General features: G+C 52.2%; 1 protein-coding gene across 5 annotated transcripts in view; it reads right to left on the bottom strand.

Annotated features, from left to right (window-relative positions):
* Positions 1-14,436, bottom strand: part of RHOF (ras homolog family member F, filopodia associated) — a 58,844-nt gene extending 44,408 nt beyond the window's left edge. Inside the window, exons 1-4 of one of the 5 annotated variants that reach the window (XR_012472262.1) lie at positions 13,013-14,431; positions 12,034-12,205; positions 9,344-10,720; positions 130-5,066 (exon numbers count right to left, since the gene is read on the bottom strand). Coding sequence is in view for 3 of the 5 variants with exons in the window: in XM_074205573.1 (XP_074061674.1) it covers positions 4,895-4,961 (67 nt within the window). In the remaining 2 variants the exon portion in view is untranslated. Of the gene's footprint in view, positions 1-129; positions 5,067-9,343; positions 11,128-12,033 lie in introns of those variants that run through there. The other 4 variants (XR_012472263.1, XM_074205575.1, XM_074205573.1 and 1 more) reach the window with 4 other exon arrangements.
* Between the last annotated feature and the right edge of the window lie 22 nt (positions 14,437-14,458).

Genomic DNA, 14,458 nt, shown 5'->3' with positions numbered 1-14,458 from the left:
CTTATGCCTGTGAGTGGGTCCTTAGTGTCTTGGCAGAAGGTTTCCAGGGGAAGGGAAGAGAAGGAGAAGCAGCCATGTAAAGACCAATAATCTAGTCTAAGAAGTTCCAGACTCCTGTTGTTGACCTCTTGACCTTTATAGGCCTTGGTTTCCTCAGCTGTAAAATAAGAGGGTTGGACCAAACTATTAGAGCCAAGAAATGCTATGGGGATTTCCTAGATTTTATCAAAGCCTCCCAGGGTGTTCTTGGGGAGAACATAGGGGTGTTGGTTAGATGATACTGCAATTAGATAGATCTGGAATTGGTTCAAATGACACCAACAATCTGAGGTTAATTTGGCAGGAGGTCTGCAGTGGTGTCCCAGAGACCTGTGCTTGGCCCAGACACGGATAAAGATTTTATCAATGACTGGGTAAACTACACACATAGTATCTGCATCCTTAGCAAATTTGCAGGAGAGAACCAAGCTGAGAGGGACAGCAAAATGCTCTGGATGAATGTATTTGGGTTAAAAAAAAAAGATGCTGACATAACAGAACATTAGGCCAAATCTGACAAAATAAAGTTTAATATGGATAAATAAAAAGACCTAGGCTTAGATTAAAAACGTCAGGGAACACAATTCATCTGAAAAAGATCTGAGGGGTTCAGTGGACCACAAACTCCACAAGTCAACAGAGGAGGGGAAGACAGGCAATGTGAACTTGTCCCAAATGATGGGAAGCAGAGCTTCTAGCAAAAGGTAGTAAAACAACTCCATAGGTATGTAGTGGGAGCTTAGCAAAGTGGTAGGGAAGACTGAGTAATGAACAACCCAAGGTCCTAGGACTTGGGCATTCCTGGGCCTCAATTTTCCCATTTGTCCAATAAGGGAATAGAGTGAGAGAGAGTGTGAGTGAGTGTGTGTGTGTGTGTGTGTGTGTGTGTACCTAGCCTAGGTTCTAGAACCTCAGGCTCAGACAGAAGGTCTAAGCCCCAGTTTCAGCAACAAATGAGGAGCTTGGAGGAGAAGAGCTCTAACTCTGAGGGTAACAGGAGGAAGGGACCTATGAGCTACATTTTAGACCAGGAAGGACAGGGCCTTTCCCATTGTGGGTTATAAATGAAGGTGTCCAAGGAACCAGAGAACAGAGGCATTTTCTGGGTCCCTGATTTCTCTGTAGGAAGTGCGATTGTTCCTGTGCTAGTGGGGAGAGGGAAGCACTTTTGTCTTATAACCCCAACACCAAGCAGTACTAGGTAAATAATCAGTGCTTAATAAATCTGGGGGGCAGCCAGGTGGTAGAGTGGTTGAAGTGGATGAGTGTCAATAAGACTCATCTTCCCAAATTCTAATCTGGCTTCAGATATTTACTACCTGTGTAATCCTGGACAAGTCCCTTAACCTTGTTTGCCTCAGTTTCCCCTTCTGCAAAATGAGCTGGAGAAGAAAAAATGATAAACCATTCTAGTATCTTTTCTTTAAATTTTATTTATTTAAGGCAATGAGGTTAAGTGATTTGCCCAAGGTCACACAGCTAGGTAATGATTAAGTGTCGGAGGTAGGATTCGAACTACTGCGCTACCAAATTGCCCTCCACTTCAAGAGAGTCAGACATGACTGAAAAAAAAAAGACTAAGCATGTTATTTCCCATAGATTTTTTTTCTCTTGCTGAGTCCAATGGGAAACCATTATCCCTATTCCTACAAGGCTAAGGGGGCATTCATTAAGAGGCTCAATCTAGTAAATAAAATGATGCCCAGCTCTAGGCTGTGGGGTGGGGGGAGGGAGAGAACCTGTCCTTGTCTAGAATCCAGAAGTTTTCCCATAACAGGTTTGACATTACTATTTATCACTCCCTGCTCAAATCATTTAACACCTCTGTGCCTCAGTTTCTCCATCTGTAAAACTGAGTGGGGAGAGAAGTAAAGGATAATATGTTGGCAAGGATAATCTTCCAAATTCCTTCTAATTCTAAGATCCTATGACTGAGATTTAAATTATACAGATATATACCCTTCTTTAAACAAACCCATCAGGTAAAATGATGACTGCTGTTATTAGAGGATTTTGAAGTCTGTACATTGCTTTATACACATGACTACAGTCTGTGAGGAAGACACTACACTACAGGTATGGTCTTCATTTTACAGATGGGGAAACTGAGGCTCAGAAGTTAAAAACTTGCCCCTGGTCATCGAACCACACACCTAGAACTGGAAACTCACCAAGGGCCGGATTCTCTTTCATTCTACAAGTCAGGAAACTGAAGTCTAAAGGGTGGTCAGGGTCACACAGGCAGTTAGGAGCAGGGATAAGGTTTAAACATAGGCAGGCACCATGCAGTTTCTAAATCTTGCAAGAAGTCAGGGGAGGGAAGGAAAAGTCTCTGTAAAAGAAGTCTTTCTTTACCCAAGTTGGTCCCAAGAGCATTTAACTGATAGCCAAAGCTTCTATTGTACCTGAAGATTTTCTAAAGTATATTTATAAACATCATCAAATGTGATCCTCCAGCAACCCTATGAGGTAGATAGTACAGTATCATTCTCATTTTACAAATGAGGAAACTGAGGTGAAGGGGACTTGACCACTGTCAGATTAGAGGAGTTTTTAGAGCTGGAAGGAAACCCAAGAGGTTATTTGTTGATGGGGAAACTAAAGCCCAAGGAGGGGAAAGAATCTGGCCAAGGACATAATGGAAGGATGTGAATTGGACCCCAAAGTCAGTGCTGTGCCTGCCTACCCAAGCTAGTAAATGCCAGGAGGGGTAGGATTTGAACCTATGGAAGGTTCTGGTCAACCCTGGGAATATTCAGTTCTGCCAGACTGCAGAAGGCTGCCCACCTGCCAGGGGCTATAAGCCCCTGATGGGAAAAACCTGTACTGAAGCTGGAATAGGAGAAAATCAAATTTCTCTTGTCTCCTCCAAGCCAGAAGCCTATCCTTGACCTGGGTGGGTGGGTGGGGGGTCCACATCCCCCAGCCCCAGATCTCCCTGCTGGGCTGAACAGACCGACTTCTCACTGGGTCATTCTCACTCAGCTGGCTCTGTCCACCAGTTGTTTGCTCAAGAATGCCAAATTGGCCAAGCTAAGTGAGGGACACATGGAGAGAGCAGCTGTCCTCTCCGCTCTCCGGGAGATCAGGCCCGCCATGCTCAGTCCTTCCCAAGAGGGGAAGAATAGCCAACATTTAGTTTGTTTTAGTCTTCACCCTCCCTGCCCCCACACTCTACCATTTGCTCCTCTCTCCAGCTCTGAGCCACTGGCAGTGTGAATATATCATCATCACCCTGATTTGGCAGATGAAGAAATCAAGACAGGCATAGAGTGGATGCTTAATAAGCACTTACTGCCTTCGACTAGCTTTGAAATAACCAGGTTCTTCCAGACTGAAGCCTGAGGAGAGCCTGCTCAGTGAGCTAAAAAAGACAGACTGCCATGGGCAGGGACAATGGGAGCTTGTATGCACTGGAGGAGGATGTAGCAGAGAGCTGATCGGATGCCAAAGGCTCCCTCCCAGGGCAGGCAGCTCTCACCTCTCCTCTGGCAGCCCCCTTCTGGACTGACATCCCCTCAGCCCTTGCCAGGAGGCCTATGAAGTGGAAGGGGAAGGGGCTTTCCTCTACTATCACAATTAAGAATTCCTTGGAAGGGACAGCCAAAGGACCTCTAATAAGATCTCCTGAACGTCTGCTGAATAGAAATTAGGTCATTTGTTAGTATCCTGGCGGAGAACAGGGTAGGAAATGTTAGATTTGGTACTCATAGGCAACCATCCCTGCTACTTGGGAGGCAAGAATAAAGAGAGCCGGACCTGCCAACAGAGGCCTCAAGTTCAAATCTCAACTCTATCACTCACCACCTTATGTGACTACAGCTAAGTCCCTTCAGCTCTTTGAGCCTCAGGTTCCTCTCTCTTATAAAATGAAGGGTAGACCAGAGGATCTCTAAGGTGCCTCAATCACTCTCATAAAGAATGAATAAAAATATGAAAATGGCAAGAAAAACTTGGAGAACCTCAAAAGATACCAGGAAGGGAGGATGGTCAAGGTTCCAATCCCTAATCTAAGCTTCTTTTGATGATCTTTTACTAGACAAAAAAAGAGGAGTATGGAGCCCAGGAAAGGAAGTTAAAATATGCCCATGGGCTTCCCTGTACCTGAGGGCAAGTTACTCCTACTTTTCAGGTCACAGCCCAATTATAGTTGAAACCTTACATGTCTCCCAAATTAGAATTTGAGTTCTCTGAAAACAAGGATTATTTGTATCTCCAGACCTCAGCCCAGGTCTTTGTTTCTTCCTTTATAAAATGAGGAAGAGAGGACAAGACCTTCACCTCATAGAGTCCACTGATAAAAGGCCTCAGGGTTTGGCAGGTGAAGATAGAAAGATAGATAGATAGATAGACAGATAGATTACAGAATGATACCTCCACCCTTCCTCCATTACTTCCCATTTACCTGAGTTTAACTATCTTTCTACACACACACACACACACACACACACACACACACACACACATAGACACACAAACACAGACAAAAACATGGCAATCAAGGTTAAGTGACTCATCCAAGATCTCACCAATTTCTGAGGCTGCATTTGAGCTTGGGTCCTCCTGACTCCAGGACCTTTACCCTTCTCTGATGCCATCTAGCTGCCCATCCACTATATATCTTGTATGTTGGGTTGGCAGCTCCTCTGAAGGTAATAACTGACATTTGCCTCCTTTTATCTCCGGAGTTTAGCCTGACAGTAAGTATTCACTAAATGCTTGATGATAATGGGCAAGAATTGTTTCTGTCTCTGTTCCTTAAGGGTCCTAGATTTAAGAGTTGGAAGAAATGCTAGAAGTCCAACTTCATTTGTTAGAGGAGGAGACTGAGGTTCAGAGAAGCTCACACACTTGCCTGCAGTCACATAGGGAGTGAAAGGAAGAGTTGAGATCTGGAGCCAGGGTCCTCTGACTCCATTCATCTTTCTTTCCACTGAACCACACTGCCTCCCAAGCTGTAGGGCTGGGAAGGTACCCAGGCTTCTCAGGTGCCAACATCAGGGTTCTTTCCACGGTGGCCCATTCTCCTGAAAACAAATGTGTTGAATGAATCACGGTATTCCGGGCAAAGAAGGAACCTCAGAAGCCACCTAATCCAACACTTTCTTATAGAGCAGCCTGGAGGAAAGGGACTTGGCCAAGGTTACTCCTCTAGTAAGTGGCTGAGCCACAATCTAACTGGGGTCTGTGGTTCCAGGCCCAGAATACCTCCCCTTTCTGCAGAGCTGCCTTCTCATATCCCCTTCTTTTTATGGATGGAACCCCTGTCATCTGGACCTTACAAGTTGAAAATGGCAGTCACATTTGAACTCAGCTCTTCTCTTCAAAGCAAGGGCTCTTTTTCCATAGCTCTACACTGTCTCCTCATTGAGCACTGAGGGCAGAAGAGGATCTCAGAGATCACCTGGTCCAACTTCCTAATTTTGAAAATAAGGAAACAAAGGCCTAAAATGGGATGGATGGGGAAGACAGTGTGGAATAATGGAAAGGACTTAAATTGGAGGTCCAGATTGCTCCCTCCTCTGTGTGACTTTGGGAAGGGGGTTAGACCAGGTAACCTGAGGTCACCACTGGCTCCAAACAGACAGTCTTAAGCCCCTCAAGGGACTTGCCCAGTGTAGATTACATAGTCATGTGTTTCTGGCCCAGGTAAGCCTAACCTCTGAAAACACAAATGAAAATTAACCTCTGCCCATCACAGTAACTTCCTCCATTGAACACTAGCTGAGGATGAGGGGTGTGTCACCCAGGGAGAAGGTGGCCTCAGGGTGGCCACAACTGACTGACCACTAGACAGGGGCCAGAAACCACACACAGTACTCTGCATGAGTTTATGTTCCATATGAGCTTCATTATTCACTGAGGGACATGCTAAGAAGATCATTATCCCCATTTTACTTATGAGGAAACTGAGGCTAAGAGAGGCTCAAGATTACAGAATCTCAGTGTTAGTAAACATTCCCATAAGGCTTTAAAGTTTACAAAGACTTATTTATGAACTCATTTGATTGTCATAACACTGTGAGATAGGTCCTCTAGGAGGAGCCATTGGGCCCCGAGGACTTGGCCTGGAGTCAGAAAGCTGAGTTCAAATTCCACATTTTAGGGAAGACGATCCTGCACAAGTAGCCCATCTATTTTTCTCAGTTTCCTCAATTGGTGAAATAGAGATGAGGCATAGCCCTCTCAGGGATGTGATGAGGATCGAGTGGGATAATACTGGTAAACAGTTCAGAAGTCACTTAGTAAGCTTATTATTATTAGTACTACTACTACTGCCAGCATCCCAATTTTATAGACACCTCTGGGGTTCAGTTCTCACATTTACTAACTCTAAGCCCAGGACTCTACTTGCCTGGGCATTTCTCACTGAGCTGGTGATGGAAGCCCATTTGACATCTGACAAAAGGGACTAGGAATAGGGGCAGCTAGGTGACTCAGTGGAGCAAGCACCAACCGGGGAGTCAGATCTGGTTGCAGACACTTAATAATTTACCTAGCTTTGTGACCTTGGGCAAGTCACTCAACTGGGCTGCCTTGCAAAAATAAAGAAACAAAAAAAGGGAGGAGGAGGAGGAGTCCAGGAATAGCCTGGTTGGGTTAGGTCTTTGATGAATTGAGGTCTGGCATGACCCAGAACCTGGATGCCAACCACTAAGAAAACAGGGAGGGGGGCAAGGTGTCAAGTGCTAGAAATTCCTGTTCTGGAGTCAGAGGTCACAAGTCTGAACCCCAGTTCTGGGGCCATAGCCTGGATAATTTGTGTTACTTCAGGGGAAGAGAAAAGGAGTCTGGAAAACTGATTAAATCACATAGCTAGCTTTGGAATCAACAAACCTGGATTCAAATCCCAATTCCTAAAAAAAAAAAACCAAAACCAAGCAAACAACCCAAATCCTAATTCCTCTAGCAGTTCCTATCTAAAAGACCTTGGAATAATTAATCTCTCCTTCTACAACACGAGGGGGTGGACTCAAGGACCATCAGCTGTAAAGGCTCATAGGAAAAGGGAGAAATGAAAGGGGAAAAAAGAGGGAGAAGAAAAAGGGGGAGCAAAAGATCAGAGATTCTGAGCTAACAGGACGTCAGAGGTCAGTGTCCAATGTTTCACTTTACAGATGAGTAACCTGAGGGTTAAGGGACTAGGGTAAGAGCCAGCAAGTGTTGGGGTAAGATTTGAACCCAGGTATTTTTTGACTCCAAGCCCAGGGTCTAGATACCTTGCTGACTCTGAGGATCTTAACTTTTTTTTTGGGGGGGGGATTATGAGACCCCATTTCAGAATATTTAAAAATCCCTAAGGAGGAAATCAGAATTTTTTGTTCCATCCAAAATCACAGACTCCCAGAAATTCACCTGGGGATCCTTGCCCCAGAAGACTGGGGGAAACAGAATTAGAGGAAAAGAGAGCCCAGGGAGCCTGGATCAACTGGTCTCCCCCCCACCCCCATTAACCCTTCTCTGAACTCCAGGGGTACGGGGAGGCAACCTCCCACAATTTAGCAAGGAATTGTTTTAATTGTTTATGAGTTACCCAACCCCAGCAAAGGGGCCCTCATTAACAAGTGGTGAAAGGGTTGGACTAGAGTCCCCACTTCAGAGACCAGCCCGGGGTGGGGTAAATCATTTCACACCCCCGGAGGGCTCACAGCCCCAGTTAACCTTTAACCTCAGGAACTAGCACATCCTTCCAAGGGGGTAGCTCCAAAAAGTGGGCTCTGGGTCCTATGCCCCACCTAGCCAAGTTTCAGCTCCACTTAAAAGGGGGGGTACCCCCAAACCCCTCCCCATGACCTCTGGAATCAGCAGAAGCCTCTCCCCAGCCCCTCCCACGGTTGAAATTAGAATACCAGAGCTTTGCATTTCTAAAAAGCTGCCTAAGGCTTTTCAAAGCCCTCCGCAGGCCATTATCTCAGCTGACCCTCCCAAATAGAACCCAGCAGGGGACTGGTATTATGGTAACTAGATAACGAGACCGAGGCCAAAAGGGAAGGGTCCAAGGGGCAGAGCTGGCCTGGACCCCAGGAGCTTTGGGGATCCTAAAGTCCTTATTCCCGGAGATTCCAAACCTGCAGGGGACCCTGAGAGAAGCGAAGCGGAGCGGGGGATTCTCCCAGAACAGGAGTTAGTCCCCTTCCACCCAGAGGAGGGGAGGAGAGGGTCACCAAGCCTATGCCTAAGGCCTAAGGGTGGGAGACTGAAGACCTTCCGGAGAAGACAGTGTCAAAGAGGTAGAGAACACTACCAGAAGTGGGAAGATCTGAGTTCAGATCCTTCCTCTCTCTGAGTCTCAGTTTCCCCATTAGTAAAAAGGAGTTGAGTTCTGAAGCCCCTTCAATATTAACCTGAGCTCAGACTAAGGCAAATCCATCACTTAGTTTCCCTCTCTGCTACGGTTGGGGGGCAGGGTGCTAAGCAGGTCTAAAGGAATGATCCCAAGTCTTGGGTTTTAATCCTACCCCTCTCTCCCTTTAAGTTTAGACTTTTAAACATTGGGTAGGCCACTTACTGGAGATACGGGAGATAGACAACTGCCCCAGCCCCCACCTCCTAGGGTGTTTTAAGTATTCTGGGGGAAATAAGGCTTCAGAAAGGAAGGAAATCAGTTAATACTGGAAGTCTGAACCTTGTTAAGGGGCACCCTGAACCTCAGGTTCCTCTTCTGGTCAAAATTGGATTAGATAGACCTTTTAGTAAGTTGTTAAACAGCATGTCTATCTAAAATGCTTTCTGGGCCCAGGGAGAGAGAAAGGCGGAGACTGCAAAGGGTAAGGGGGGGGTGGGGCCGGGGAGGGCCGCTTGGGGCTCAAAACTGGCTGGCTTCCGCAGCTCTCCTCCCATCCCCCACCCCAATCCATTTTCTTAGAGACCGGGTGAGCAGGAGAGAAAGTTACCGTAAAGTCACCAGGCTGACCTCCCTGCCTCCAACAGCCGGGCCAGACCATCCAAGAGGTCACATCCCCTTCCTCCCCCCGCAGGGGCATCCCTACGCTAGTAAATACGGTAGCAGGCCGAGGATGGCAGAAGAGATGGGGGCGGGGAGGCGGGTGGCTAGACCCTGCCAAGTACGCACCCCGTGGTGGGGGGGGGAGGGGAAGGGGGGAGGGGAAGGAAGGGCAGGAACCAGAAACCGGCCGAGCAGGTTCACGGTGGCTCCACCAGTCAGCGAGGGGCCCTCCCAGAGGCAGCACTGCTGCTTTAGTTTGGGGATTCGTTTCCGTCCTCATCTCAGACTCCTTTCAAAGTAAACTGGGGAGGTTGGAGGCACAACACCACGTGGGTAAGAGACAGGCAGGCTACCTACCTTATGACCCAGCTGCCAGGAAAATGGGGGGCCCAGTCCGGCCCAGCTCTTGCTAGGCGAGCCGAGAGTCCTGATGGTTTTCTTCCATCTCTTGGCTGGTGGTTAAGTCAGAGGGGTCCAGACCCTCTGGACAGAAGAACTTCACGGCAGCTTTAGAGCCCCCAAAGGTGGCTCGTGGGCTAAGGTCGGTCTTCTTCCCCAACATTTCCAGACTGCAGAGTTCAGCCCACAAGAAGTCACACTCTTTGTCTACTTCCACCATGAAGAGGAGGAAAAAAAAAAGCCAAAACAACCCCCCCCCCCAAATCCACCCAGCCCCGGAAGAGTCCATCGATGGAGCCGCCGTGGGTAGTCAACAAGACCCCCTTCTTTGGCTCTGGTACAAACCAGGGAAGCAAATTCAGAGGAATTCAGCTGAGGGGGTGGGCTGCTGAAGATCAGGAATGGGTTTCCAGGCCTCGGTGGCCATGGGGGAGGGGGAAGCCAAGGCCAAAAGGCCAAGAATCTGAACGGCTCCAAAGGTTTGGTGACCTTGGCCACTGCTCTGGGAGGCCCTGGGGAAAGATAGGGCCTCATCCAGCTGGGGGAGGGAGGGGTTGTTTACGGCCAGATCCAGAACTGAGCAAACATACAAAGACAAAACATGTTTTTCCTGTTTTTATTGTGGAGTTGGAATCCTTAAGTCCAGGATAGAAGTCTTATAATTTCTGAACAAGATTCTCTGCAGCAAAAATGGACATGCCAGGGTCAGTGGAGGGACTGGATGGGGAGGGGGGAGCCGAGGAAGGGAGCCGCCAAAGGCCTTGTCACTTGGAGAAGAGAGGCAGGAAGCCGCTGCCATTTATAAAACTGGTTTCCAAGGTTGCTTCAGCCCTCCACCCACATAGGGAGAAAAAGGCTCCGAGAGCGAAGGACTTACCCAGTGGCATCCGACTGGAGAAATCAGCGTGAAGGAGCCCACCAGTGGGCTTCCCAAGCCCCCTCCCCAAAATCAGAGCTCCTTCCAGTTCCCTCTAGGGGCTGGCCTTCAAAGGGGGGATGCCCTGCCTCTGAAGCCCAGCTTGGAAGGGGAAGGGGGGCCCCCCAAAATCACACAATAAGTGGGAAACCAAGGTCTTCCTCTTTGGAATCCAGTCCCCAGACATCCAGTTACTGAAAGGGAAGCGCTTGGCTTGGTGCGCCCCGTGCCAAGCCCCGGCCCCACCCAGATCGTGGGGTACGATGTTTCTGAAGCTAAGATGGGCTTGAAGGAACTAGACTGAATAATGGAACATGTGGCCGGGGGTCCCTGGGCATTCACTCTTACCCCGGGCTGGCTCCGCCTGCTTCGCTGGGTCTCAGGGATCCAAGTGAGCCCCGAGTTTCTGGGCATCCTGACTGGGAAGGGGGGGGGTGTGGGGAGGGGGAGGAACAGCCAAGGTCATCCCCCAATAGGTCCAGGTCCCACCCAGCCCCCCCCCCCCACTGCCTCTCCGGGGTCGCTGCCGGCCTGGGGTGGGGCTGCCCCTTGGGGGAACCGGCCAGGGCAGGGAGGCCCTGGCCCCCCATCTGCCTCGGGAGCCCGGGGGCTCAGTCCCCGCTGGGTGCCCGAGGAAGCCTCGAGGCAGAGCAGGCTCCGGGAGGGAGGAGGAGAGCGGCGGAGGAGCGGGAGCTCCCAGGGTCACCCCTCCCCCAGCGCCCGCCTCCCCCTCCCCTTTGTCTGCGGCTCTCCCCTCCCCCAGCGGAGCGCGGGCGGCAGCGGGGGAGGGGAGGAGGCGGCGGCTGGCCCGGCCCGGGCTCTCGGCTTCCACTGCGCCCGCCCCCCTCCCCTCCCCTCCCCTCCCCCACCGCAGCCACCGCCCTCCGCCCCTCCCCCCGCCTCCAGCGCCAGCCGCCGCGGCCGCCGCCTCCGGAGCGCGAAATGGCGCCCGCCTTTTCTTCCCCGGCGAGCCGGGCCGGGCCGGGCCGGGGCTGGGCTGGGCCGGGGCTGGGCTGGGCCGGGGCCGGGGCCGGGGCCGGGGCCGGGCCGGGCCGGGCCAGGGAAAGCCAGAGCCTCACCCCGAATGAATAAATAAAGCCCCCCCCCCATGAGCTAGCCAGAGCCCCCCGCAGGCCGGGGCAGGCCCTCCTGCTCCGGAGCCACAGAGCCGAGCTCGAAGCGGCCATTAGCAAGCCGCCCCCCGAGCCCGGGCCGGCCCCACCGACTAGGGGCCCCGGCCCCCGCCCGCCCGCCCGCCCGCTCCGGCCGGGCGCGCTCTCGGAACCTGAGAATAAAACTGGAGCGCGGCGGGGCGGGAAGGGGGAGGGAGGGAGCGGAGAGCGGAGAGCGAGCCGGGGAAGAAAGACTGCTGCGTCATGGCGCCAACATGGACGCCCGAGCCCTGGTCCGCCCGGGCCGCCCGGGCCGGCCTGGCAAAGCTGGCCTGGGGGTCCCACGGGGGCCCCCTCCCCAGGGGGCTCACACAGCCGCCCCAACCCCATGGAGGGTCCCCTCCAACGGGCAGGTCCGGGGGGGGGGCCGTGGGGGTCAAGGGGAGGGGAGAAGGAAGGAGCCCCCGGAGCCCCCTCGGTCCCGACGGGAAGCGCCCCGGCCCGGGTCTCCCTGCGCTGTCCATGGTGGCCCCCCCCAGCGGCCGGGGCGCCGGGCAGGGCTGGCCCTGGCACTGCGGCGGGGCCTGCTCCCCGCCTCGCTCGGGCACGTCCCCACTTACCGGAGGCTGCCAGGTGGACCCGGGTGCTGCAGCCCACCATTTTGTGGCGTCGGCCTGCCCGGACCCCCATCCTCATCTTGGGGGGGGGTCGCCACCTGTCAGCTACAATGGCAGGGCATTCCTCGCCTTCGAGTTCGGCCAAAGGCTGGCTGGGCTTCACCGCCGGGGCTGGCTAGGGCGAGGGCATCAAGAGACATTTCAGAGACAAAAGGGAAAAAAACCCCCCAAAGGGGAGACGAGGAGAGTCAAGGCACTTCGCACCCCGGTGCCCCCCAACCACCAGAGAAGGAGGCTGCCCAGTTCCAACATGCCGGTTGGCAGCCCCTGCTTGGGGCTTGTTGGAAGGGGGTTCAGTCTAGGTTCCTGTGACCACTCTCTGCCCAAGAGTGGGGCTTTCTCCTCTCTTCCCTTCTCCCCCCCCAACCCCCCCAAGACTAGAGAAATCAGAGCTGTCGCCCTCAAAAAAGAGGTCTGCTTAAAGGAGATGGACCAGCTCATTGGGAACAAAGGCAGCTGCCATCCCTGGACTTAAACATTCGTACAAAGCTCCAGCTGGCTCCTTCCAGGCAGCGACTGGAGAGACAAAGACAAGACATGCAGATAGAAGGAGGCTCGGAAAGGAGGACATTTCGGTAACATTCACATGAACACTGAACTGAAATCCGGACAGAAGGGACTGGGTACTTACAACAGAGCAGAATTGAAAAGAACGGCATTAACATAATGGCTTACAGTTTTTTGGCCAGAATTCATCATTTCCTAAAACTCTACATCTCAAACATTACCTTGTTAAGAGAGAAGGAGAGGAGTTAATAAGATGGCCAGGTTTAAGGGGTGAATAGAGGAAGTTATATACATAGTAAAAAATTTATTGTTCAGTCCAGAGGATACAGATTAGACAGCTCAAGCTCCCCCCCCCCACCCCTCACCCCCAGCCACAAAATAAAAAAGGAAAAAAGCAAATAAATATGTTATTTACTTAGGTTGGTTTTTGGATTCAGAATTTTTACACTGCTGAACGTGAATGGTGGGTTATGACCTAGTTATACAAGACAAAGATGGATTCCAGGTCATAAGGAGGAAAAAAGGCAAAATCCCAAATCATTGTTTAAGAGAAATGAAGTCTTCCTTCTTCCATCGGTCCTTTAGCATTGGTGACCAACATTGGACAAGAGCACGGGGCAATCCTGCACTGGCTGGTGGTAGTCAAAAGGAAAAGCGTTCCCCCTTTTGGAACAAAGGAAAACCCACTTGGCCATTTACTTCCATGGCAGAAAAATGGCTCCCTGAATGTTGGCCTCTCCTTGGCTTGTCTGATGACGGATGTTTGGAGAGCCGCGTCTAATAACTCAAGCCCCATAGAAGCTTCACGCTGATTGGCCCAAGGGCCCTGGCGCCCTGAATCAGCCAATTACCGCACCGCGGCCCGATTACAAACCCCCCAAATACCCCCCAATATGAGACGCACCACGGCGGAGCCCGAGAGAGACAGACAGCCTCCCCTTCGGCCCGGCGGAGGCAGGGAGAGAGAGTGAAGAAGGAAGGAGGGGAAGGGGGGAAAAAACCACCCCTTGCGCCCTCCCCTCCCCTCCCCCCAGTCCTAGTGTAACCGAGAAGCGGCGCCGGGTGCTTCGGGGTAGAAGCGACCAAATGGAAGCTGCGCGCTGATTGGTCCCCGCCAGTCCCAGGCCCTTTAATAAAGGAAAAAAATGAATTGTAGCAGGAGACTCGGTCGAGTTTGGGGAAAGTCGGGGAAGGGGCCGAGCTGGCGAGGGCAAAAAAAAAAAAAAAAAGAAATTAAAAGGATTAAAGGAAAAAGAAAAGCGGGCGGCGGGGGGAGGGCGCGGGCCTCCTCGCCCCCCGGGGGTGGCAGCCCGAGGCTAATGTGGGAAGCCTGGGCCCCGGAGGGGGGGGTCCCCCCAAAGTCAGGCGGGCCCACCTCCGCTCCATCCGGCTTGGAAAACAGTGGGGGGGGGAGGCCGAAGGGAAAGGCGGGCTGCGCCCGGGGGAGCCCGCGGGCCCGGGGGAGCCCGAGTTCCTTCGGGAGGGGGAGGGGAAGGGAACCCCCTCCCCTCCCCCCCCCACCCCGGTCAGAATCGCGATCCTCCTCCAGAGATAATAAAAGGCATTAATTAAAAGCGCGTCCCCGGGGCCTCCCCCCCCCCCCCAGCTCAGGCCCTCGGGCCTCCGCCCCAGGCTGGGGGAGAGCGGGCTGGGGGGTGGCCTTGACTGGGGGGGGTGTTGCGGCGCAGCTGCTGCGAGCGCCAGGGGGAGAGCGGAGAGGAGGAGGAGGAGGAGGAGGAGGAGGAGGAAGGAGGAGGAGGGTGAGAGATTGGGTCGGGCTCCATAGCGGTGTATTGTGGGATGTGCGGGGCCTGGGAGCCGCGCCGCCGCCGCCGCCGCCGCCAGCCGCCTGCTCCCGCCG

This window comes from Macrotis lagotis, chromosome X, assembly GCF_037893015.1.
Source record: "Macrotis lagotis isolate mMagLag1 chromosome X, bilby.v1.9.chrom.fasta, whole genome shotgun sequence".
NCBI lineage: Eukaryota > Metazoa > Chordata > Mammalia > Peramelemorphia > Peramelidae > Macrotis > Macrotis lagotis.
Note: the sequence above shows the minus strand (reverse complement) of the source record. Positions and strands in the feature narration are given on the sequence as shown.